Here is a 27,500-nt window from a genome sequence, read left to right as displayed (position 1 = left end):
CACCTGCAATTTAAGGCATTCTTTTAGAAATACGATTCCTAACTTGGAGATGTTGTCTGCTTCACACAAAGTTTGATGTCAGAGCATAGGTATCACTCTGAAGCGCTTCTTTCTTCTGAGGCAATAAATTGCTGAACTTGTGATTGAAAAAGGACAAAACTCCAACGAGGCAATACTGAGAATAAATGTGACATAGCATTCTTAATTGACATCACCAGTCTTCTTAAATGAACTGGATCTGAAGCTGCAAAGTTATGGAAAGTTAATAGCTACTCTATTTCGTAGTTTGAAGTCCTGATAAATAAAAAAAACTCAAAATGACTGCAGAAGCATCTGAAGAATGACAATGTTGCCCTTTTTCCAGCATACAAAGAGGTCCTGGAAGACTAAACCTTGCAAAATGAGTTGGAGCTTCTGTGCATATGCAAGTACGTTCAGATGATGGAATTCTTGCAGGAAACATCATCCAGTACTTCTTGAATTTCATACTGTGACCAAAGCCTGGCCCAGTTCCATAAAAACATCTCACCATCAACCAACATGGCAATTTGTCAGCACACCCATTGAATGAATTCTATTTTCAGAAGCACACAGACTTGTGGGAAAACCTTCTCCACGATCATCTTCATTAAGTCAACATTTAGATCAACACTGACGGATGATCATCTTAACTCAATCCTTCAAATTGCGACAAGTTTCAAAGCCATGTTGCCATGAGTCCAGAGAGGTTAACTCCAAAACTCCCACTCAACTAGAAATAAAGTAAACTCCTTAAAATTGATAAATTGTGAGTGTAAATAAGGGGAATTATATTTAATCGACATGGAGGTGCTTGATTCGAAAAAATATCTATTGATGTTGCTCCAAAAGCCTGACATCCAACGTTCCAACTGTTAACTCGCCCTCTTTGACCAAAACTTTTGGAATCCTTGTTCTAAAGCAATAACTGTGCACCAACAGGTAATTATATACAAACAGATGCAACGTTTTAAAGAAAATCCTTGACTGGCTGTCAATTGGCGAGATCACATCTAAACGGGAAGTAATGTGAATATTCAATGTATCCATGGGATTGTGACAGTAAATACACGAGAAGCATATCAAACGAGAATAGCACGAGGTAGATCGCATAGTCTCACCTCACGTGCTCATTCTGAATAAAAAATACCATCGTTAACTGAACAGGCTACCATTTTGGCACATATACCAGTATCATTCGTGCACCCTATTATCATCCGTAGCTTTATTGATGACCGATTGACATTATATTTGACAACCACTTTTGTGCACATTAAGGCTAAATTGTATCAATGAAGATGAATACGAATAAAAAATTTCAAACTATATTCCCCATGGTTTGGCGATCCCATGTGTGAAGTTTCACATCGATCTGTTAAGCGGTTTTGGAGAAGAACATTTATTTACCTTTATATTTTCAATCCAATATGGCCACCAGACCTCATGTTCAATGTCATACATTTAATTCTTCACTTACATCGAGTCAGACATATAAAGTATCAGATTTTTGGACAAGGATTTTGATTCAACCAATTAAGGTTGGAATACCACTTCACCAATGATCTCATCGTTATCACCCTATTTTACAGGTAAAATAACACATATGAGTGGTTTCTGAGATGAAGATGTCAATTTTTTTTCCTTTAATCCAATATGGCTGCCATATCATGTGACTTATGACATCAGAGCATCAATAAAATATTCTCGATGCGGAGTCCCTCCGATGTTTAAAGTAGTGAATCGATCGGCCAAGCAGTTGCAGAGAAGAAAAAACAGCGAAAATATATAGACGTGGACACAGACAGACAGATGAGGGCATTGCAATATATGCCAAACCCTTCGGGGAAAGACTAAATGAGAATGACACAATTTACTGAATTGCATTGCTACAGTCAGCAGGACACCAGGAGAAGGCGCTAAAATCAAAATTCAAAAGATGAGTTAAATTAAAGAGTACTGCTATGTTGAACATATATGACATTGATTTTGAGAAGCTCTTGAAAATTGCCTTTTCTGATTGATAGCAATTCAAATTTTGGTGGTTCATGAATGACTGAACATTAATGAATGCATGTTGCTCCAAAAGCTACTTCTAGCACAGGGTGCTACTCATCAAACAACGTGAGAGTTTGTGACAGATGAAAAGCTAATGTTTGTGACAATCAAGTTCACTTTGGGGTTTCTCAAACACACAATGACATCAGGACGTAGCAATTGCGCTTCACTCATTTGAAATGAAATGTGGCTATTTGTTTGTATGTTCGTAATGATGTTTGTTGAACACTCACAGTTCAGTAATGGAGTGTGGAAGGTTGTGAGGAATGGCAGTCAGGCCTTTGCCACGACAGTCCACCACACTTTGAGTGCAGGAACAGACCAATGGGCAAGTGCTGCCAAAGGCACTGCAGGAACCCCTTCGTGAGTAATCTAGAGTGGCAACAGTACAGTCACGTCATGGCATGCATAAAAATAGGCAAATATTAAATATACATTATCAAAAGTTCAAAACACACACACACACACACACTGAATTTTTTCTGAGTCACTTACATATTCTCACTGGCATGAGTGTAGACAAACTGCATGATTCTTGAAACAAATCTCAGAAAACAGTGCAGCAAACTTTACCTGGAAGTTATGTGTGTTCATTGGAAGTTATCCTTCAGAAAACCCATCAGACAAATCCTTGAGAGAGTATTTTTAAAAGTACAGAAAACTCCATCAAAAATAAAGTAAAATATGAAATAAACCAGAGTGCATTTGGAAGAAAACGGAAATTGAGACTAATTTGTTTCGGCATAGGAGCGCTTTTGGAGTGCCTCGTTTCACCATCAACCAAGCAACTCAGAACATTACAACCGACAAGGGGTGGAGTCTGAACCTGGGAAAATATTTGTTATTCCAAATCTTTGTGCATTTAAACCACAGAGATGACTTCCTGTCAATCGGCAAACACTCATCCTTATACAAGGGATTATTGCCACTGAGCTTCCTTGGAGATGCAAGCCATTACTGAGTTTCAAGAGAGATATGAGGAGCAAGTTTCATTAATATTCATTAAATGTACTATATTTTAAAACAATTGTACTTTTGGCAAGTACCTTGATGAAAAAAGCTGATTTTCTAGTTTCAAACCCCAATTGCAACAGTTATTTAGATAAGTGGGAAACACCTGTTGATCTGACAAATAGTTTCAATCTGATTTGATACAGACGGTGCAGTTTCCTTGTTCTTGGAGCTTATGTCTGAAAGCTAACACTTTAGTGGTCGAGGTTATTAGTGGTCTCCTGACAGGAAGCCACCTCCGGTGGAAAGTTTCACGAAGTTGGTATGGCTTAAAATGCAAAGGCTTAATGGTCACAATAACACAGAGAGACATTTTTCAAAGATGTTAGCCAAGAAAGCCATATCACACACACACACACACACATATATATATATATATATATATATATATATATATATATATATATATATATATATATATATATATATATATATATATATATATATATATATATATATATATATATATATATATATATATATATATATATATAGTACTTTCTATGTGGGGTAGAAAGCTGAAATTTTGCACTATGATAACTCAAAACCAACACCCAGGGGGAAAAAGATCACAAAAACTGTCGGAAAATATCCATTAAAAAAATATCCGGAAATAAAAGTCGGCCGGTGCAGCCTCTCTTACAAAGGCTTCTTCCGTCTCTAATTTTATAACTTTTGCCGTATTTTCATGAAAAATTATGATAGCTGTAAACTTTTGACTGCAGAGCACATTATAATCGCAAGTTCTTGATTTACTTGAATAACATAGGTGCTTGAAGAATGTAAGCACAATTCATTTCATCAAATACATAAAGCTCTCTCACAAGCCACATCAAATATATAAAGCTTATATTTATAATGTATGCATGTACGGTCCACATGAGTATTTTCTTGTGGTGTCCAAGCATGTCCCACTACTATATACAGTATTCGTATTCGTATTGGTGTCCGAAGGCAGGTTCAGTGTTGCCAAAGTAGTTTCTTGGCAAGGGTTATGTTGGGTGTTTTTCCATTGCTTCCCAGCAGTAGTGAGGGCAGGAATTTGGAGTTTGACCATGGTTCCAGCGATAGATTGCCTACTCCTTCTGAAGGACATTGTGAGATCTTTAACATGCAACAACTAATGTGGCCAGATGGGACACCGGTTTCACATCCATCCGAGGGAAGGCATACACATTAATGAATCACCCTGCCTGTGAGACCAGCATGGATGACAGCTTATAGCTGGACCATGGCTCAAATCTAAGCTAGACAGCTTAGAGGCAAGTAGGCATACCTCCTGGCCACCCAGTCATATATATATATATATATATATATATATATATATATATATATATATATATATATATATATATATATATATATATATATATATATATATATATATATATATATATATATATATATATATATATATATATATATATATATATATATAGCCTGGTGTTGGCACAGTGGTTAGGGCAGCGGCTTGGGATCCAAGAGGTCCTGAGTTCAAGCCCCGTTGAGCCACTGAATTAATACACCAGGGGGTTGACTCAGCCTGTCATCCTTCTGAGGTCGGCGAAATGAGTACCAGTGTACTGGGCCGGTGTATACCCCGGTTAAAATAGGTGTACCATATCCCTGTGTCGTAGAGGGGACTAGCGTTGCGTCAGGAAGGGCATCCGGCGTAAAAAATGTGCCAAATCACGATGCGGATCATACGGATGATCCGGTGAGGCGAGCCCGACCTGGAGCAGCCGAATAAAGAAGAAGAAGAAGATATATATATATATATATATATATATATATATATATATATATATATATATATATATATATATATATATACACACACACATACATACATACAAACAAACATATATACTGTCAGACACCACTATTTGCAGATTTACTATTGGCGGACGTCATGTATTCGCTGATCATAAAGTGTGACCTGCTTCAACATTCATGCTTTGCATATTCACATATTTATTTTTATTTTTTACACTTCAGGACTGGTCTCCGATATCCTCCTGGGAAATTGCAAATCAGCCATCACAGCATTACATAAAAAGGTGCAAAAACGGATCCCCTTAACTACAGCCTAATTCGCTTCCTGTACTTCCAATCAGCAAGGTCATGGAATCAATAATTGCATTTGACTTAAACTCATTCCTTTTCTCCAACAGCCTCATCCCAGATCATCAATTCACATTCAGACCTGGTCACTCCACCTTGGACGGAGTGATTCTACTCTTCCAACAATGGTGGAGGTCCTCAATATCAGACATGAGATCAGGGCTGTCTCTGGACACATCTCGTGCTTTTGATAGTCTGACATCCTGCCTTGCTCTCCAAACTGTCTGCTTATAGAATCCAAGGCCAACTCCATGCTTGGATTACTGACTTCCTCAATTCTCGTAGCCGATGTGTGGCTCACAACGGAACCCTTTCTTCTCCTCTCCCTGTCAAGGCTGGAGTACCCAAAAGCAATGTTCTAGGCACCATACTATTACTAATCTTCATCAATGATCTCACTGACTCTGGAAAATCCTCTTTATATCTTTGCTGATGACTCCACTCTCTGCTGTGACATCTCTCATCCTTCTGACAGACATGTCTTTGGAACACTTGGAACATGTCTTTCAATCCTGAGAAGTCCCACTCACTCACACTCTCTCTCCGAACGGACCGTTCAGAAAACCCTCCCATCTACTTTCTCAACTACTGTCTCGAAGGGATTCAGTCACTCAAACTCTTGTGTCTCACTCTCAGCCGTGATCTCTCTTGGGAAAGCCCAATTTCAAAGATGGCCTCAAAAGCCAGATGCTGACTGGGCATCCTCCGTCATGCAAAGCCCTTCCTTGACACATCTGAGCTCCTATGCACCTACAAAGCTTTCAACCGCAGCTTGATGGAGTACTCCTCTCTCCTCTGGGCTGACTTCACTGCCTCACATCTTCTCAGATTGACGCTGTTGAAACCACGGCCTTCAATATCATTGGAATCTCTCACAATGAAGCTGAGTCTATGGTCCTATGACTTTGCCATCGCAGGCAGGTCAGTGGTCTCTCTGTCTTCTTCTGTGTCATTTCTGGTCTTGCAAACTCTGCCCTCTCCATGCTTTGCCCCCCTCCCAATCCCCCTCTCAAGTATCTGCAGGATGCAAGTGGTCCACCAGCATCCCCTTCCGAGTGAAACTGCCTAAATCCAGGACCACTACTCACCTCCACTCATTTATTCCTCTTTTTTCCCTCCCGCCTGTGGAACCATCTTCCATACTCTCTTCAATTTCATTCTTTCCTATTCTTCAAGACAGCTGTTCACCACCATCTCAGGTCATCCCCCATCCAAAGTCATGATATTTTCAACACCTGTTAAAGCATCTCCGCTCCTCCCAAAAATTTGCTGAAGTATCAATCTTGTCCACCCCTTGCATTCTTAGTCCGGTGGTTGGGCCAGGGAACCTTGCAATGTTTGGTAACATTCATGTTTTCAATTTTTTTGATAGATCTTAGGGTCGAGATGAAATTTAGGCTGAGTGGCCACTTGTCACTGTCTTGGCTTTTTCAGAATCCAAGATGGCCACCATATACAATCAAACTATAACTTCGGCTGCAACTCCTGTTCTAAGTACAGTAACATGATGAAATTGGTGTCTAACTATATGTTTTAGTTACCAAGGAAGTGGATTATGATGTTATTGGATAATTTGGTAGCCATCTTGATGGCATAAATCCAATATGGCCACCAAAATTACCTGTAAAAATGCCAAAATCACACTAAATCTAATGTAATCGGTTGTAAATGCAGTTGAGTTAAGTTTCTGTATATATGTGTGCTTTGTGAAGCATAGACATGTATATTATGATTCTGAAGTCATTCGCAAATTTATAAGCAATATTTATTTTGATAGCAATATCGATTTCAAGCAAAATATAAGAACAAAATGTAATTAGAATCGGACAATATTTATTGTATAATTCTCTCAGACATGACATTCACGTGACGCAAAAGTCGACATACATTTAAAGTATATGATACTCCCATTAATAATATTTATAATAATGATAATAATAATACAATAATTTGGCAGCTTCACATTGCTCAATGTTTCAATGCTATGTCAATACAAATTATACTAAAAAAAATTAAGCAAAATTAACACCCCACTGGACAAAATATCTTATATCTCGGAACTATTCATCGTCCTCATCCTCGACATCCATTGCTCGGTCATTTGTCTCATCGCTGTCATCAGGGATGTCGGCATGATCTGTTGCACTCTCATTGATGTTGAATGGATTGGAACAGGCAGTACCACCACCGCAGGTGCAGAACATTGTGCACGGAAGTTGGCGCCCCATACATCCACATCTCCCACCTCTACATGCTTGCACAGATGTGCAGCCACATCTGACCAGCTTCAGAATGTGCTCCGGGGCATAGGGTACCCCGTCCTCCATATTCCGAGGGAAGAGACACTTGTTAGTGTCATCAGCTTCCCATCCGTGTTCCACTGCAGTGAGAGTTGGTGGATCCCCACTCAGGGCACTGTACCAGTGAGCGACTTGATGGTGTGCTCTTCGAACGTTCTGCTCAAACGCTTCTGTAGTTGGGGGAAAACTACACAGCTTAGGTGCTGCTGTTGATTTTCCAGTCTTCTGTGCCCATAGTTTCTGGCGGATCTTGGTCATCGAAGAGGTGGGAGTTGTAATGCCATAGCACGCACCAATGAAAGCTGTTGCTTGTTCGGTGACTTCAACGATATTTGCCAAGGGTTTACCAAGTTGATCCAGAGAGTAGCCTTTTCGAGCGGCCGCAATTGCTTTTGTTTTCCCAATTCCATAAGTCGCAGCAACTGAATCACAACCAGTCAAAGCATGAAGCGCTAAGAGCTCGGGTACGATTGCTGAATGTTTAAGAGCGGTTTCCTTCACGTCAATGCAAGACCGACCAATGATTGGAGACTGCATAGTTATTGAAGACTGGAGCTTCTCGCTCAAGTAGTAGTAGTACACAAGTAACGCGAACACATCCGTGTCATCACACACCACCCGCACCCGTGATTCTGGATGGTATTTTGCCAAATGGATGGCCTGTTGTGTCAGGAGGATGTCAGCTTCTTCATGTGTTGATGCTAGATCTAGACGAGGCGACTTATGACCCTTCGATATCTGCGTAGGTGTGTCGTTTTCCCCAGTAACCACCAACTGGTGGTCCTGTGTCGCATGCTGCAGGAAGTTGTCATCACTCAGGATTGATTCGCAAATCAGTGTGTTGAGTTCTTTTTTATTGGCTGAGTTCTTGAGTACTGCGTCCCGAGCCGGCAGTGGAGTTTTCCGTTCGAGCTGATGGACCCGGGTAGCGCTGGCTCGAGCTGATCTGGTGCTGCTTTTTGTAGAGTAGTCATAATAACGATCAAAACACAGGTGGACATCAGCTTCAAGCAGCCGCACGTTGACCCAGACCTTGAACACCGAAATGAACGTGTCAACGGTTCCTTGGGATGGCCATTCTAATGTCCACAAAAGAGCGGAAACATCAATCACCATAGATGTTGGCCTTGTGATAAGGCGTTGTGAAACTTCGACTTGGAGGTTCTTTTTCAGTGTGGATTTTCCCGTTGCCACTCGCATCTGGCCATCAGCTTGAAACATCGAGGGCGGATATGCAGTTAGCTCTGTGGAGAGGACTTGTTCCAGATCGAGATCGCGTTCGCTCACGAGAAGGCCAATCACCCGAGCGTATATAGCCTCTTGATCCATGACGGGATTATCATCGATTGTTAGACGTTTCTTCTTTGCGGCGAAGGTTGTCACCTGTTTTGCGAGTGAGCTGTAAAAGCCCTCTGGCCATAATGCTTCGAACTGGATCAGCTGATCAGCTCCAATCTCCACTGCCTTGTCAACATTAACATTCCGTTGAGCTAGTTGACCATTTGAGATGTTGAGCAGACATCCTGCATCATGGGTAGCTGGATCCAATGGGTCAATGCATGACTCTAGAGTAGCCTTCAGTGATTTACGATCATTGCCATCTCGACGAATGCGACTGGTAGATTCCTCCTTGTGGTTAAGCTGTACCTTCTCGGCAGCTCCAGACATCTTCTTAAGGTCACCAGTCAGGGTCATGGTCGCATCCATACTGTACACCCATGTCGCTATCGTTTGAGGATTTTCTGTGTTGCCAATGATGCCACCCGGCCCATGCCCCTTCCTCATCCAGTTCGTTTCAATAAACATGTCGCTCCACTGTCTGTTGTAGACACTAGCAGTGTGGTGTAGTGACTGCTCTCCTCTGCACAACTTGTCCAGAATATCTGGTCCCAACCAAGTCATGGAGCGTACGTAGTAGAGGCCATACCTTGCATAGTTGTACTTGTGGGCTGCGAACATGTATGGCAGCATTGATTCTGCTGTTTTGATGTGGAGTGGCCAGTCGCCTTCATGCATCGCCCGACAAAACATCATCATTAGAAATGTGGGTTTGATGACGTTGTACACCCACAGCTTTGTGGTACGACTTTGAGTGGCGATCTCATCAAGTAGTTTTTCCAAATCATCCATGCTGGTCAGGTGTAGATTCTCCCTCACAAACACTGGTCGAAGCAGCTCCTCTGTGAGCAATCTCAGTGCCCGAACATTCTGTGGATATATTTCTTTCCTTGCAACATCTTATTGACGGAGCCGAAGGACGTCATCAGAATCTCTTTCAGGCCACTGTCTGCCATGAGAGTGCCAACGCAACCCACGAAATCCATGAGGAAATGCATCCCACCAAGAATCACCACCATGTTGGTGAGCAGATCTGGTTGATGAAATGTGATGTCAACGGCGATCTTATATATGGCCTGATCGCAGGTGAGAACGAGAATATCCTGGTTGGATGCTCGGGTGACTTCGAATCCTCCGGTGATGGAAGTTAGGACAGTAGTTGGGTCCCCTGGCTTCATATTTATAAGTGGAAGATATACCACAGCTGTCTTGGGTGCTGGGGTCATTCCTGACTCACGACAGTGATGTGTATTGTACCGGTTGTACTCAGGAGTGTTTGCTTCAAAGAGCACGTCTTTGATGAAGTAAAGTCTAAATCTTTGGCTCTGCCAATTGAGATTGTTGTGGCTTGTACAAAGTCGTCTGACATGGCAAATCGGTTTGTAGCAGTAAATGGCATAGGAGGTTTCTTCGGTCCCATATACTCAACGACTCGTGTCTCCCATGGGATAGGGTGCTTCATTTCTTCTTTCGTTAGGCGAGGGATCGATGTATCCAAACCTTCAAGGTGGTCAAGTTCGGTCTTCCACTGAGCTGCCAGCATTGCCATGTAATGACATTCGAGGTGGCAGTTTTGGGAACTGATCACAGCATCAAAGTTATCAATGATGATTTGCACAAGTCCACCCAGTCTGGCATCTCTGAGTCCAGCTAACTGCTGTGCTTTTGATGATTGAACACCCGCTGACCTTCTGAATCGTCGAACCTCATCGTAGGAACAAGAAACATTATACTTGTACAGTTCTGTGATGATCATCTTATGGTCACCAAGAAGTACACCTATGGCTATCTGTAATGGTGTCGGTTAAGACGTTACCACTGAGCTCACGATATTACCCACCATGATGGATTGTAGTGAATTGTGGAAAGTAGGCTTGATAGCTGATAGTAGTTTCACCAACGTCTCACTAATACACTCTGAGGCTGATTCTCGATCAATGTGCTTAGTGTAGGATTTGAAGTCATCCTTAGCTGCCTTGGTCTCCTTCATGATCTGCTTGCCAACTTTCCGGATACATTCATCCATGTCGCCATTCTGATCATCATCCACAAGCCTGAGATTTGTGGCAACATGCTTCCTGAACACTAGTAACGTTGCCACTCCAGGGGAATGTAATGCCAACATATCTTCAGCGAAATGTTGGATGACGTTCTCAAGAAGGACACGTCTGGACATGACAGATCCACCCTTGTCTGCATAAACTGCTTCAACATCGAGCGAATTCCAAACTTTTGAGTGATCATAACCGACTACTTTGATAGTTTCAGCGAAAGCTTGGTCATCAGCAGTACCTTTGCTATTGATCGCGGTAGTTCTCTGAGCATCACGATGGAAACTCATATTGCAACGGCGGTGATACATTGCATCTGCAGCGTGCAAATCTGATGGTGCTCCGATGATACGGTCACGGACTATTCTACCCAGTTCATCTCCACGTTCATCACAAAGGTCAAGTAGGTACTGCTTGTACGTCTCCCCATCAGCCATCTTGTCTGTGGTTACTCTCGATGCAGGGACTCTGTACTGTTGTGGCACCTTGGGATCATACTCATTCGGTAATATGCAAGGAGTTATGTCATGGCAGAACAAACAGTGCTTCTGAAAGTCAAAAACATCACCACCGGTACTCAAACGCAATCGCTTGGAACCAGCGTTGGAGTCATCATCTGTCTCTTCCTCTGGCATACGCTTGGCCAATTTATTGAGAGTGGAAGGAGATACATATTTGGATACACAATTTTTGTGACATCTAACAGTAGATGATCCATCAGATAGTTCTTTTCGTAGTCTGATATCATCTTGCCGAAGATTACTAGCTTCCAATATTGTGCCGATTCGTGAAGACTGCATCAACTTCCCAACCCCACAGTTGTAAACTGTCTTGAAGAAGCATTCCTCGGCATCCTTGCTGTCTCCTGCTTCAGCCATATCATGACTCGCATCAGAACCGACAACAAAAACAAAGATCGTTAAAAGTTATCGATATATTGGTGTATTTCACATTGGAAGCACTACGATATTTACGTCTTGAGTAGGTGGCACCAGGTGGCTTCTAAACGGCATCATTACTTCACAATCAGATTATATAACACGTCAAGCACATGTGTAACCAGCAGGATCATTGTTCAACTGCATTTTTAGTGTGATTTTTTTGTGATTTTGGCATTTTTCAGGTATTTTTGGCGGCCATATTGGATTTGTGCTACCAAGATGGCCAGCAAATGACCCAATAACATCATAATCCACTTCCTTGGTCTCTAAAACATAGATTTAGACACCAATATCATCCTTTTGCTGTACTTAGAACAGGATTTACAACCTAATTTATATTTTGATTGTATTTTTTGGCCATCTTGGATTCTGCAAAAGCCAAGGCAGTGACAAGTGGCCACTCACCCTAAAATTGATCTCGACACCAATATCTATCAAAATAAGCCAAAAAACGATTGTTACCAAACATTGCAAGGTTCACTAGAAATATGCTGCTCTGCCACCGGACTATCTCCCCTAATCCTCATCACTACCTGCATCCCTTGTTTGTCTGTCTCCGTCTACCTTCTCCCCTACCTTCTCCCTCCACCCCATTATTGATGTTTCCCCTTTATCCTGCTGTAACCTTTGTTTTGTTGTGTCCTGGTCTGTTCTTTGTCTGAGCTCTTCCATGATTGCAGACCGTGTGTGTGAGTGTGTGTTTTTTTTATTTTTTTATTTGAAGAAGAAGGCACTTACAACCAAAAGTAAAAAACCAGATTGACTCCGCTAATTTGAACAAAAAAGCGAGAGCAGACCCGGTCTCAGGAAATGTTTCGCCGGCTTTGCAGCTGGCTTCATCAGGCACAATAGACCTAATGAAGACCACAACAGACCAATAGATGTCTATGACCCAACAAAGACCATAAACAAGCAGGTAACCACCACTTTACAGAAACTGCGAGATGTTGACCTCCTCACAAAACAGGAATAGGATGCGATGAGACAACCGACTCCATCATACCACGATTCTACGGGTTACTGAAGATCCACAAGGTTGATGACCCACTCCGTCCCATCATGGCCCTCCAAGGAACATCCACCTACAATCTCACCACATGTCTGTTCCGCCGACTTAAACACTTAACAACCCAATCACCACAAAAAGTATGAACGCCAAAGACTATCCTGACCGTATCAGAAATGTCTGCCTCAACAGTGACGAAACTATGGTCTCATTCGATGTCGTTTCATTATTCACATCAATACCCATCAAATTGGCCATACAGACCTTAGAGCTGGACTTCAACAACAACCAACAGCTTGCCAGCAAGAGCCTCCTCAGCTCTGGTCATCTCATGTCACTCATTCAACTTTGCCTCAAATCGACGTACTTTGTATTTGACAGCACCATATACCATCAACATCAAGGAACCCCGATGGCTTATCGCCATCTCGGGGCTCATCGCCAAACTCGTGATGCAACGCTTTGAAGAACTTACACGACACGGTGAGCCTTCCCGAAGGTTGTGGCTGTGGTACGTTGATGACACATTCGTGATCATGAAGAAGGCAGATGTTGACCTGTTTCCTTGTGAAGATCAATTCAACATGGTGAGCAATACAGTTCACGTGTGAGGTAGAACAAGCTGGATTTCTGCCATTCCTGGACGTACATCTCTCCAGGGACAGAAACGGAAAGTTGCACTCAAGCGGTGTACCATAAACCCACCCACACAGACAAAGTTTTGGACGAACGAAGTGGCCATCCCACCTGTCACAAGAGAAGTTGTGTTCACAGCTTAGTTGACCGTGCAAAAACACAATGCAGTGACTGAACAATGCCGGATGGAGATACTGCATGTCACTAAACTACTGCGATAAAACCACGACCCTAATTCATTCATCAAATGCTGTCACCGGAAACCCAACCATAACAGCAGCAATCCGACCACACCAACACACACGGTAGCACTTCCTTACATACAACACACTTCTGAAACTACAAGCCGCATCCTACGTGAGTACAATATCAACATCACCCCCAGACCACAATCATCCTTACGAGCACAGCTGTCAAAGCTGAAGGACGACTTGAACAAATTTGACAGTAACGACATCAATAGCATCCTTTGTGAAGATTGTGAAACCAAATATGTGGGCCAAACGTCCAAATGCTTATTCACATGGCTAACCAAACACGAACCTGCTGTTAGGCGACAGGACAAGTTGTCCTTGGTTGCAACACACACACACACACACACACACACACACACACACACACACACACACACACACACACACACACACACACACACGCACACACACACACACACACACACACACACACACACACACACACACACACACACACACACACACACACACACACCACGTTCTCATGAAATCAGACAATTATCCTTGTCAGAAGATCATTAAGGGTGAACTGTGAGATTATCGAGGCCTGGTACTCTTGTGAAAATTCCATGAACCGACACATCGACTTGCATCCCACATACAAAGCACTACACCATCAATTACAATGTCAACACAAAGGGCAGTCATTCAAATTGAAAGGAAGCCTTGTGATTGGCTTGGACTTGGAACAATCCATGACGCGCACTGTCCCCAACGGAACTTAGCGGTGCGACCACCACAGCACTCTCAGAGCCTCAGAGGAAGAGAACTCGTTTGTTCTCGAAACATCAGGCATTAAATAAAGAATTTTAATTTGAATTATTTTATTGCTCAGTGTGCTACTTTCTTTTCCAAATATATATATATATATATATATATTCTTTGTTATGTCCAAAGGGAGGTTCAATGGACAGCCCCATGGAAAAGAATACACCGGGTGGTTTGTCTTTGTCGTCCAAGTGTTTGTCAGAGCAGGAATTTGATTGGTGTGGTGGTAATAATTGGCCTATTCTTCACAAAACACACCTTGGTATATTTGAAGTCCACTAACTAATGCTAGACCCAGAGATGCTGCATTTTGTGATACAATGCCTTCCCTTTGAAGCACAAACCCGACGATTTATAGTCGCGTCTGGAATCAAAACTCGGGACGACGCAGCTCAAAGGTAAGTGCGCAACATTGACGCCACTCTGTTGGACATGTGAGCCGTATAGAATTAAAATTACCTACCATTTATAAATAAATAAAAACCCCTAAGAATTTTTTTCCCCCAATCTTCCCCATTAGTGCAGACACAGAACAGCAGAATCTCTCCTTCTCAATCAGAGGGTCGGTGGGCGTGATACCAAAATGAAGAAGACACAATGGATGTATAACCTTCATCGTATTCCTGAATCAGTTTGAACACTCAATTGCAGGTTGGGACATTATAATGGAAGGATTCTGAGGAAACAATTTCCGAAATAAAATAACCAGAGAGTTGGTGTCAAAGCCACCTAATGCTCGCCTGTTTATACATTTATCGTTTTTAAAAGACGAGTCTAATAATATTTTTTAGAAAGCATTGCAGTGAAGTCTGATCCAAATAATTTCAAAACAATAGATGTATTTGTATATTGTAATCAGTAAAAAATAGTGTGGTTGATAAAAACATTAGAAAGGAAATAACTTGCACCAAAAACTTTAACATTTTCACGCTCACGCTCACGCCGGGGGTATCGCTCTAGCTCTCTGTTCTTCGAACGGGCGAGCTAATAACGACATGATAACCTCGGATTGATTCACAAAAGGAATGCAAAACGGAGGGGCAACGGAATTGAACTTGTTTCACTCCAATTCCTTTTGTTCTGCTGTTATCATTTCATGAAACAATCACTGCGAGTACAGTAAGCTGGTTTCAGCTTCAGCCAGAGTCAATTTGTAGGAGTAAACAGTAATGAAAACTTTCAGCAGTGGACTTTAGTCCATTGCATTAAAATGAAATGCATATAATTGGTTAAACGTTCAGTACACATTAAAAACTTCTCAGGGAAAATGCAAGTGACCAACATGACGACATACGCAGCAGGTGACTGGAGAAAAGCTATTTGAAAAGGGCTCTGTTCTCATTGCCTCGTCCCAGAAGAGTTGGGCAGGCCAACCGGCTTTGAGACCTTAGAAAGGGCCAGATGTCAGAGGTCACTACAGCAATGCAACTCATGTCTGGCTGATGCAAGAATGTTTTTGGAGTCACGTAAACCCAGTGTTTAATTAGCTTGAGCCAAAGCATGCAAAATGATTAAACTTTGCTGAATGCCGTTCAAGCTGTGCCGGCCACTCTTTTGATGAGACCGAAGCATTTACGGTCTCAGCAAGGATCCGTATGGCTTTTAAGCTTTTTTTTTGAGGAGACGTAAAAGATTGCCCTATTTACTTTTGCCCACATAGGGCAGCAGAGTTATACAAGGTTAATTCGAAATGTCTTCCATAAATTTATGATTCCTGCACAGTCTTTCGGTAGCACTCGCTGAAGCTGGAATGCAAATTTTAAACTTAACAATGTGTTCGCAATAATTGTAAGAAATATCATATTGAAAATGTTTTTCTTTTTGTAACTTTCATCATAAGGCTTAACCAGAGAGTTGGTGTCAAAGCCACCCAATGCTCGCCCGTTTATACATTTATCGTTTTTAAAAGACTCGTCCAATAATATTTTTTATAAAGTATTGCAGTGAAGTCTGATCCAAATGATTTTAAAGCAATATATGTATTTGTATATTGTAATCAGTAAAAAAAATAGTGTGGTAGATAAAAACATGAGAAAGGAAATAACTTGCACCAAAAACTTTAACATTTTCACGCTCACGCTCACGCTCACGCCGGGGGTATCGCTATAGCTCTTTGTTCTTCGAACAGGCAAGCTGAAAATGAATAATTTTTCTACATCAATGAAAATACCAGATTGCAGTTGGCCGAATGGTAAGAAATCACGTGATAAAGAAAATAAATATTGTGATTAAAAATAATGAAGGCCGGTACTCTTTACAGGGATCTTGGGTGTTTATGACAAGTCAAGAAAAGCTTCAAGGTCAGAACCAATCCGCGATATGGCAGCACTCCACAATGGACATTACTCAGACATCAGTGTCAGGAATTTGTAATTTGTTCATGCATGGTTCTGGCGATATCTCGCAAACTCTTTGCGAAAGACAGCATAGAACCCTTAACGTCCACCAACTAATTCTGACAGATGGGATGCCGAGTTTAACGTCCATCCAAGGGACGGCACACACATTGATGTGCCCGCGGAACACCAGGATGACGGTTTATAGCTGGGTCGGGATTCAAACCCAGGGAAGACGGCTCACAGGAAAACATGCACACCTCGAGGCTTTTCCGCGAGTCTGCATTGTGATTACTTTCACATATTATATCAGTGTTGTAATTATTGCAATTAATGATGACTAGCCAAGAACACATTTTTATTCAACACTTTTATCTCTATAATTCCAAGAAACGGCATCGACACTCCACATTGAGAACTTTAATAGGTCGTGAAAAACTAAGGCGGAGTGGAGAAGGAGGAAGTTTACACTCCACATAAAATTTTTCACCAGTGAATTTCATTTTGGTGATTTTATTGCCTTATTTTTTTAATGTAATGGCAGTTAAAATAGCAACTAACAACCCCTTTAAAAAATAACACTCGGCAATGGTAAACATAAAAGTGCAGGCCCTCATCAGAAATGAACATCGGCAGTTTCAGCAACAAGTAACAAGGTCGGAATTCTGTCAATATAATTGGAAAACTATTACTGGATTTGAAGAAACTTCACAATAGAAGAGCATCATTCAGAGAGCACAAGTAATGAGCCATTGTAGTTATGACCTAGTAACTTAACCGCACACAAAACAAGCCAGTGGTGCTCTATTGGCGTCTCTAAAACCAGAACCACCACGGGAGTCATAGTCACACAGTGGTGCCATGGAGCATAGCTGCTACAGCAACCTGGTTGTATGCGAAAGAAATAGCCGTACAGAACAGCGAATGCGAGCAAAATCATATTGTGCAGTGTCCGCAAGAAGCTGGTGTGGTGTGCAGGATGGCCTAGAGGTAAGCACACTCACCTCGAAGGTGTCCAACCTGGGTTTGTATCCTGATCCAGCTGTAAACTGTCATCCCTGTGTTTCACAGGTAGGGTGATTCATCAATGCGAGTACCATCCCTCGGATGGACGTTAAACAGGCACCATATCTGCCGGCCTTAGTTAGTGGACATTAAAGATCCCACGGTGTCCTTCGAGTTGGCAAGCTATCGCTGGCACCATAGCCAAATTCCAAATTCCTGCCCTGACTTCCTAAACTGGAGTGGCAACACGACCAGGATTGCAGGCTAGTAACACCTTCGGCAGCACCAACGCTCTGCATAGTGCATGGTACATGATGATGATGATGATGATGATGATGATGATGATGATGATGATGATGATGATGATGATGAGTGTACGCAAGTGAAGTTTTATCCATCAACACAGAAATAAGTTTTTTTGAAATGAGCCTTTTTCTTTGAGAAATCCATGACAAAGTGTGGCAAAAACCTCCGAAGACAGGTAACGATTGAATTCCGTGATTTTCTTACAGCTTGTTCATGGACATGTTTTCCTGATGAACGTGTCTTTGGAATTGACCTACGTCACATCACATAAGCCAGACCGCAGATAACCTTTGGCTCAGCTTACTTCTTTCAGAAAATCAGGCACTTTCCCCCGTTTTAATCCACAGTCATGGGATTTTCAATCATCATAACTCAAAGTTTGTGAAGCATGAGCCATGGTTCAAGGAATCTCCGCTACATCTAATAGTATAACAGAAAATAATATAATTACCAAGCTTTTGTTCACGTCTAATAGTTTCTTAATTAACCAGACTCAGTGGCATAATGGTTGGAGCATCTGCTCCGAGCCTGGGAGGTTAGTGGTTCCAACACTGGCTAAGTCGTACCAAAGACTCAAAAAGAATGGTACGTGCTGCTTCCTTGCTCGACACTCGAGATTTAAAAAAGCATAGAACATGGACAAACAACCATAGGTTGATAACCATAGTGGAGGCTTTGATGGGATTAATGGCCTCCTCTTGTGTTGAAGTTTCTTGTTTGTAAACTCGGATTATTACCCACCTGTGCACGTGAATTCTTTCTTCTGCACCTCCGCAACGTTGAGACCACGCAGGTGCGGTGGAGCCATGCACTGCGTGAAGAGTCCCAGGCGTGGTCTCTGGCGCAACCAACCCGAAAGCCACGACAGGTGGCAGTCACATAAGAGTCTATTGCTGTGCAAACGGCTGTGCGGAGGAGGAAGATGAAGAAAGAGGAGAGTCACATTTAGTGACATCACGTTATAGCAGTACAGGACAATTTTCTCCTCCTATTATTCTCAATCACTTTATTCCGATGTGCTTTGCACCAAATACCACACTTAATTGTGAAGCAAAATTAACTAGACATCTTTTTGGCTTGAGGGCTCATGTATTGTCGCGTTCGAGTACACGTTAATGCGGGATTCCTCAGAGCCAGGAACTTTCGTCACGAGATATGGTCAAACCGTGCTCATGGCACCGTGTTCAATAATTACTCGACTTTACCATTCCCCATGGTCCCCCAAATGAGTCAAAATTGGCGGCCAACACACCTGGAAAGCAGATGGCTGAAACACGTTTCTAGCCTTTGAAAGGATTTATTTGAAAAGCAAAGTACAGGGAAGAGTGTTGACAAGACACTATAAAAAAATGGAACAAACCAAGCGAGTCAAAAGACACAAAGATAAGAATGGGATATGCAAACTTATATACAAGAAGGAAAAATAAAACACAAAATATAACTCACTGGACACCACAGATCACACTTATACAACAAGACAATAATGCAGGCAGGACTTCCCTTTACCTCTATGATGTGCAGGGTGGATTCAGGACTCGACGCAGCCCGCTGTAGAAACCAGGAGTGAGACGAGGGCCAGTGACAATGGTGTTCAAAGATGAAGTCACAAAGCCACGAGCAGGGCCAGAGATGAGTAGACTTTCAAACAGGCCGTATGGTCGTCTTGTCGATACGTCTTCTTCCTCCTCCAAGTGCTGAGGTCTTTCTTCCCCCCCTCAAAAGGCATGGTGGCTTCTTCTCCTCTGCAAAGGCAGGGTGCTACCAGCTTGGGTCTATCCCAAAGCTTCCACAAGACCACAAGAACATCTCCTTCACGAATTCTTCTGTGGACCATTTGCTCGACCTCCTTGCACATGAGCCTCCCTTGGTTCTCTCTCATGGACTCTAAGTTCTCTTCTTCTTCCTGGGTGGAGTCTTCCTCTGGGCCATCCCACCCATGGGGCGGCACCAAAAAATTATATGTATATATTTTCTTCTGGGTTCCACAGTCTACTACACCACCAAGGCTGGCACAAACAGGCCAGAGAGATTGTAATCGGCGTGACACGTATGCCTCTGTGATGGGAAGTCCTCATCTAGCCCTTCCCACAAACAAGAAGTTTTACAAATACATAACTAATCTGTCTGCCCCATCTATAAATTACATACACTGCCTCTACAGCATCACGTGGAACAAATGACTTACTCTAACAGTTCCTTGTAACATGGCAATATAACCAATTTGAAACACATGGATCATATAACACTCACCACAGTCAAGATATGGACCACCCCCCATCCCACTTCCACGTAACAGCATTCAGTATAGACTAGACTGTTGATGGGGGTTGCAGATTAAGAGACAATAACTTTGACAATAGAAACGACAAGAAAAGGGGAGAGAGGGGAAAGAAGGTTTGAGAAGATAACAGTAAGGAACTAGAATGGCACTCAGTAGCGTGCATACCTCTGCCAGGCTGAACAGTTTACATTTCATATCCCACTGATAGGCCTTATCTGGATCTGGACCTTAATCAAAATTGAGTCGGCTTGTTCTCGTCACTGAACCAACTCATTCACCTGGTTTTGTCATAACTGATCCACAACGTTTTGAGATATCATGCCATATATCGTTTTTGGTCGCATCTCCCAATGGTGAAAATTCACTGAAAAAATTATTAAAATTCTCATATCCAGATCCAGATCTTCACCAAAACTGAAGCATTTTGTCATTGTCATACACCCAACCTGTCCACCAAGTTTCATCTAAATCTGTCCATAATATTTTGAGAGCCTATTCCGGCCATAACAGCCTATTCCGGTCATCCCGGCCCTGAGTACATTAAAGGCTCACGAGCCGATTCTTTCTTTCTTGGGTTTTTGCATTAAAGTCTGTGGCGCCTTGTCTTGTAGTAAGTAACAAACTGTTAAGTGCCTGTACATTACGTAATAGAACTCGGCTGTAGGCTTTTTGCTCGTGTCCTGTCCCCTATCCCCATTCATTCATTGCTTGCATGCCTGTGTTTAAAATAAATGTCCCCATTGTTGAATGTCACCTGCTCGTTGCGTCCCTTTCCTCACATTGACTGCCATGGAGCGTTCGGGGAATTAACTGGCTAAATAAAGCCGATAAACATAATAATCTCATCCGACGGGACTTGGCGATATATAACCACTCGGCATTCGCATACGGAACGAGCCGCTTAAGTGGCTCGTTTTCGTGCAGGTCCCGTCGAGGTACAAACTATCGGTAGTTTCTGTCCATGCAAATAATTAGGTAGATCGATAATTCGGCGATTAGACCCTGTAGCGCGTGGACAGAGCACTGACAAGTTTGTGGTGTGTTAAAAACACCGGCAGCTGGGTTTGGGCGTTGATCCGGAAGCTGCGACTAGATTGCGCGTTCGGTGGATGCGCGGCCTGGATTGGGCTGAAAAGGTCGTGCGCACGCCGAGCGGGCGGAAATCTATAACAATATCATTTTGTGCTCGATATCACTCAATGGTAAAAAATCATTTAAAACAAGAAAAAGAGCAATCAGAGATTGCAGACCCTCACCAGGACTTGTTTTGTGTGGTGTTTGTGTAGTTTTGTGTGGTGTATTTTTTGTGGTGTTTGTGTAGTGGTGTGTTACGTAATTACGAAGAAACATCATTCAAACTGCCACTTTATAACTGCTGGCAGTGATGACCGGGTACCAAGACGTCCCGCTTTGATCGGACACCTGACCCTGACCCATGACGTTTCTCATTATTATTCAATCGAATTTAGAATGGGTTGAAAATAAATTAAATTCAAATAAAATGGAAGATCAAACAGGTACAGTTCTGCATTGGAGTCATCAGAAGGACCCGAAACAAGGAAAAAGCAAAGATGAAGTAATCAGGAGGAACCTGGATCGGAGTCGCATTTCAGCAACTACTCTCCTCTCAAACCCATCCATGCACAGCCAAGTGAGCCTTATTTAAAGACATATATATATATATATATATATATATATATATATATATATATATATATATATATATATATATATATATATATATATATATATATATATATATATATATATATGAGCCTGGTGTTGGCGCAGTGGTTAGGGCAGCGGCTTGGGATCCAAAAGGTCCTCAGTTCAAGCCCCGTTGGGCCACTGAATTAATACACCAGGGGGTTGACTCAGCCTGTCATCCTTCCGAGGTTGGCGAAATGAGTACCAGTATACTGGGCCGGTGTATACCCCAGTTAAAATAGGTGTACCATATCCCTGTGTCGTAAGAGGCGACCAGGGTTGCATCAGGAAGGGCATCCCGCACATGTAAAACATGTGCCAAATCACAATGCGGATCACACCGATGACCCGCTGTGGCGACCCCTAACGGGAGCAGCCGAAAGAAGAAGAAGAAGATGTATATAGCAAAAAAAGTATCAAAAAATATAATAATTCTGGCTACCAGACCATGTGTCTGATCAGGTTGAAATTTAAAACATATATTCTCTATTACTCCTATATCAGAATTGTGAAGTTTCACATCGTTTGATTAAGCAGTTCAAGAGAAAGATTATTAAAAAGGATTTTTGCTCAATCCAACATGGCTACCAGACCATGTGACATCAATTATTCGTGAATACTCTGGTATCCCCAAGGCTCGGGGAACATTTGCGTGAAGTTTCCCCTCGATCTGTCCAGCCGTTCTGGAGAAGATATTTTGTAGGTTTTCAGGTAAATCCAATATGGCTATCAAACCTTGTAAACCATGATGTCATGTATGTAAACCTTTTGTTCGTCAAGGTTATGCGGTCATACGTGTAAAATTTTCCCTCGATCTGTTCAGCCACTTCAGAGAATAAAATTTTTGAATGTTATTTTTTTAAATCTTAATATGGCTGCAGAATCAAGTGACTGACGATGTCATCAATTGTTTTTTTGTGGACCATTTTATCCCCAGATGACCCTCAAAAACATTCATACTGATCAGATGTGGCATTCTACATATGCAATTATGATGTCATCATGAAGGCACCTATGACGTCATAAAAAATCACACATTCCCCATGAGGAGTACTTGCCATTACATGTGCTAAGTTTCAATTTTTTTTCCTTCGTGCAGTTTCAGAGAAACTTTGGCCCAAAGTTTTAGCACTTTTTCCAACATGACTGCCACTGCATGTGACCTATGACATCATAATTATGATTAAAACATTCTAAAAGAGTAGTTGCTCCAATGGTGAAAATTTTGTTTCCATCCAACAAGTGGTTGCGGAGAAAACTCTAAAGTTCTGTGCGGCCAAACAATCAAACAGACAGACAAACAAACAAGCAGTCATAGACTGGTACTTACGAAATCGTCAACTTGACCTCTGACCTTGTCTAATAAAAGCTGTCTCCAGAGAAGGTAGCGACACAAACCAGAAGTTTCTACGATGATTCTGTACCAAACCATCAAAAATCGAATGTTTGACCTCACTGTGACCTTGACCTTTGACCGATTTTGACCAAAATCTAATCAGCACTAGCCATCACACACCTGAATCACGTGGTTTAATTTAACATTGGTAGCTTATTCCCTTCTCAAGTTATCGTGCCTCCAAACAAACACACAAACACACAAACAGAGGACGGAAGTCATCAATATACTTACGAAATCTAAAGATTTTCACATTCGTCCACAACCTTTAGAGATATCCGCTCACTTCACAGACAAACAAACAGCCAGACAGTCAGACAGACAAACAGACAAACCTGAAAACAACCTCTGTCCACCTTTGGTGGTGGAGTTAAATAGGAGGAAGAGGGGTATTTATGGCAGAAGTAGCCAGAGAAGAGGGGTGATCAAAATTCCTCCATTTTTGCATATGTAATATATAGATGGTTCCATGTTGCCTAATTCATCCTGAAGGATGTATTGGCTATATTATGGCCACTGAGGATAGATTGGCCATGATTGTTTGGTTATTTTTATCATAATATTGTCACATGCGTCACATGACTTCTACGTCACTTTGTATTGGTTGGTAGCTCTGGGACCTCTGATTTATTAAGACAATTTATTGCAATGAGGTTATATTGAAACATATGAAAGTTCAGAGCCTTTGAATAGAGTTTGTGGTAGATATATTGGTGCTATATAAATACTGTGGATTATAATTATTATTATTAGTCATTATTGAAAGAGGGTTGATGAACAACCTTTAGGAACTTCATTGTGCAGCCAAACTTTCTTATCACAAACCCAAATCCTGTAGTCGATTTGATTCTTGTTCCAGCAACGGCCATCAAGCATGCCCTCGCTGCCACAAACATGCCCGATAAGATTTTCTAAACAAGGACACAGATGATAAGGTAAAAGCCAATGCCCAAGTTCCCCACAAACCAGGCAAAATATTTCTATTTAGAGATCGAGTGGATAAACAGACTACCGTTGATGTCTTTGCAAAACTATAAACCATATGCCACACTTGATGAACCTGGTTTTTTCCACCGTTTTCATCATTGTGACATTCACAACACCAGGAAGAATATTATCAGCCCAGATATGACTTGTCTTCTTGGTATTTTGCAGGCAGGGTGATTCATCAATGTGTGCACTGTTCCTCAGATGGATGCGAACCTGGGTGTCGCCGTGTGCCCGCATGACTTGATGGGCATTAAAGATACCACGGTGTCCTTCGCGAACAACAGGCGAGTTATTGATGGCACCATGGCCAACTTACAAATTACTGCCGAGACTGCAGGTAACAAGTGGTCTGGTGTTCTTGGAAACTTCTGAGACTGATTGCCATCACAGAGTGTTGTTGCTGTCTAGACAGTGCAACTTTGCACTACAAACAAATTTAGCAGAGTGTTCGCTTGAAAATAGAAAATCCAACCTGATGTCATTGATGAGTTATGCTTATGGAATTGAGGAATTTTTATGAAATTGAGGCTCATGGAAGAGTAAGATGTCATCGGGGAAAAGGTAATGCACCGGCAATGTCGCAGCGGGGCAACGAACTGGAGAATGAACGAAAAAGGAAAAAAAAGAGTAAAAAGTGGAAACAAAGCAACAGACCCAAAAGAGATGCACAAGCACACGCGGCCCAGACTAGGACACATGAACCCAGCACAAAAACACAAGACAAGTCATTCAAAGAGACGCACAAACACTTTACATGAACAAATTAACCACAGCAACAAATAAAAACTGTTGAACAAGAGAAGTATTTGCTCAAAGTACCAGAAACGTTTGGGCCAATATATTTGTTGAATATGCAAAAGGGGAAGGTGACTGTGTGGGTATCAGATCAGTGCAGACAATGTCAGAATGGGGAGGAGGGGGTTCTAGGGAATAGCATATGGACATATCACAATTGCTACATGAATGTATATATATATATATGTATGTATTCATTGTCTTTTTTTTAGCCGACACCTCCATGACCAGCACATAACTTTGAATTGTTTATTTACCATCACAGCTGCCGACATACCACCTTGAATGATTTTATTTTTTTAATACTTTTTAACCATTCTACCTGTATTTATTTTTATCGATGTACTTAAGTGTAAAATCTACATGCTGCATTTGGGGAGATGTGTTCTTGATGTAGACTTACATTGTTGAAAAATTTGGAAGAGGGCATTTTACATTTTACATGATTCTGGTTGATGGGAAGCTCTCACTTTTTTCAAACAGGACTCTTCTTCCTGGACTTTTGTTTCTAAAAGGCAGGATAATGGATGTAGATTAATACTTTTTTTCTGAGGGGCTTGTCTTTGTGGTGTTCATAATCCCCTATCCAGGAATTATGCATTTCCTGGATTAATGCCTGGACTGAAAATCAAGATGGCAGAAAGTGAAAGAACAAAGAGAGTGAAAATAATTATAAAATGTTGGTCAGCAAAAACACCGGAACTGTTAAAATGTATAGATGGCTGGCTTCACCAAATGATGATATCCTGCAATGCACGTCTGCCTTCGATTAGTTCTAATCATTTAAAGATAGGCATGATCGTTTACACAATGAACCACAAGCTGCGGAACGGGCCACCTAAATCAACAACGCAAACATTCAGCGAGTTGAGAATATAATTTTCAGTAACTCAAGAGTTTATGTTCTCAATATCAGCTTGAAATTGAATGTTAGTGTTGGTAGTTGATTATATCATCATAACAAGTTCAACCAACACAACTGTTCCTGTAATTCAGGAATTAAACAGTTCCGAGAATTCCCTCTTCAACAGATGCCTTTCCTTCATTTATCAATTCATCTTTTCATGCCTCAAATGGTCATATTCACCAACATGATCCTGGTATATGCCTGGTGTTGGCTTAATGTTTGGGTGGTGGGCTTGGGATCCTAGGATCTTGAGTTCAAATCCCACTTGGCTGTTTGTATTAATACCAGGTGGGGTTGACTCTGCCTGGCATCTTTCTGAGGTTGGCAAAATGAGTGCCAGCATGCTGGTATACTGTGTCGGAGTGGCGACCCATCCAGGATTGTACCCAATAGCTAAGGAGACTGCTTCGGCAGCACCAACGCTCTGCACAGAGTATGGTCCCAATGGATGGATGGCTGGATGGATGGATGGATGAATCCTGGTATATTGAGGTTTTCGGTAATGCCATCATGAAAAAAAGAGCTTGCTTTATTCACCTGAAAGGTAAACTCAACTTATGAGAACCGAAAATCTCGATGCGTATCCCGCAAGAGTCTATCTGCATATTCAATGAGCCAGCACCCAACATCAAGTCAACATGCAATCAAACCTTTCAAATCTGTCGCCATCCTCCAAATCCTGTTGGACACTGCTCCAGAAAAAAAACTGAATATTTTAATACCATCTTTTACTGAAAAGACCAATGTCCCCAAATCGCTCACTTCCCCTACCCACTATTTCTGACATCCCAGATTGCTCTCGACAGCATATGGACTTCTCTCACACTAAGGATGAGAATTTCCTCACAATCCTGAGTCTCTGCAACTGATGGACCCAAAGGCATTGGAACTGTAATCTCCAATAATTGTACTTCAGTCGTATACTCTCATCTTTTCTCATTCTTCTTCAGATCTTTCTCAGATGGTATCTTGCCTTCATCTTGGAAAATTACAAATGTCACCCCATCACAAGAACGGTTTCAATTTGGATCCTAAAAGACAGATCGGCCATCCTTCACCACCATTATTGTTGCAGACCTCAGACATTACATCTTTTCCAGCTATATCATCTCAGATCATCAGTTCAGCATTCTAACCTGGAGATGTTCCTTATCTTAACCAAATAATGGATCAAGGCACTAAATCTTGGCTATCGAGAAATTTGGGCCATCTCTTTAGAAATCCTAAACTTTCGAGACTGTGTGGCACCCTGCCTTTTTTTTTTATCAAGGTACT

General features: G+C 41.8%; 2 protein-coding genes across 5 annotated transcripts in view; both read right to left on the bottom strand.

Annotated features, from left to right (window-relative positions):
- The window catches only part of LOC147034994 (slit homolog 2 protein-like), a 473,672-nt gene that overhangs the window by 189,427 nt on the left and 256,745 nt on the right, over positions 1-27,500 (bottom strand). For all 4 annotated transcript variants that reach the window (XM_085892213.1, XM_085892231.1, XM_085892209.1 and 1 more), the window contains exons 8-9: positions 18,891-19,054; positions 2,307-2,445 (exon numbers count right to left, since the gene is read on the bottom strand). In XM_085892213.1, coding sequence (XP_085748339.1) covers positions 2,307-2,445; positions 18,891-19,054 — 303 coding nt within the window. The remainder of the gene's footprint in view (positions 1-2,306; positions 2,446-18,890; positions 19,055-27,500) is intronic.
- On the bottom strand, positions 10,158-11,802 carry LOC147034995 (uncharacterized). Its single transcript, XM_085892242.1, has one exon. It carries the CDS (start codon positions 11,773-11,775, stop codon positions 10,651-10,653), a length of 1,125 nt encoding a protein of 374 aa, XP_085748368.1. The 5' UTR covers positions 11,776-11,802; the 3' UTR covers positions 10,158-10,650.

The sequence above is a fragment of the Eptatretus burgeri genome, chromosome 1 (assembly GCF_056783735.1).
Source record: "Eptatretus burgeri isolate ZD-2024b chromosome 1, Ebu_testis_v1, whole genome shotgun sequence".
NCBI classification, from domain to species: Eukaryota; Metazoa; Chordata; class Myxini; order Myxiniformes; family Myxinidae; genus Eptatretus; species Eptatretus burgeri.
Note: the sequence above shows the minus strand (reverse complement) of the source record. Positions and strands in the feature narration are given on the sequence as shown.

What these genes read in the sequence shown, in the direction of transcription:
- LOC147034995 (XM_085892242.1), bottom strand. Translation starts at nt 11,775, where the DNA reads ATGGCTGAAGCAGGAGACAGCAAGGATGCCGAGGAATGCTTCTTCAAG.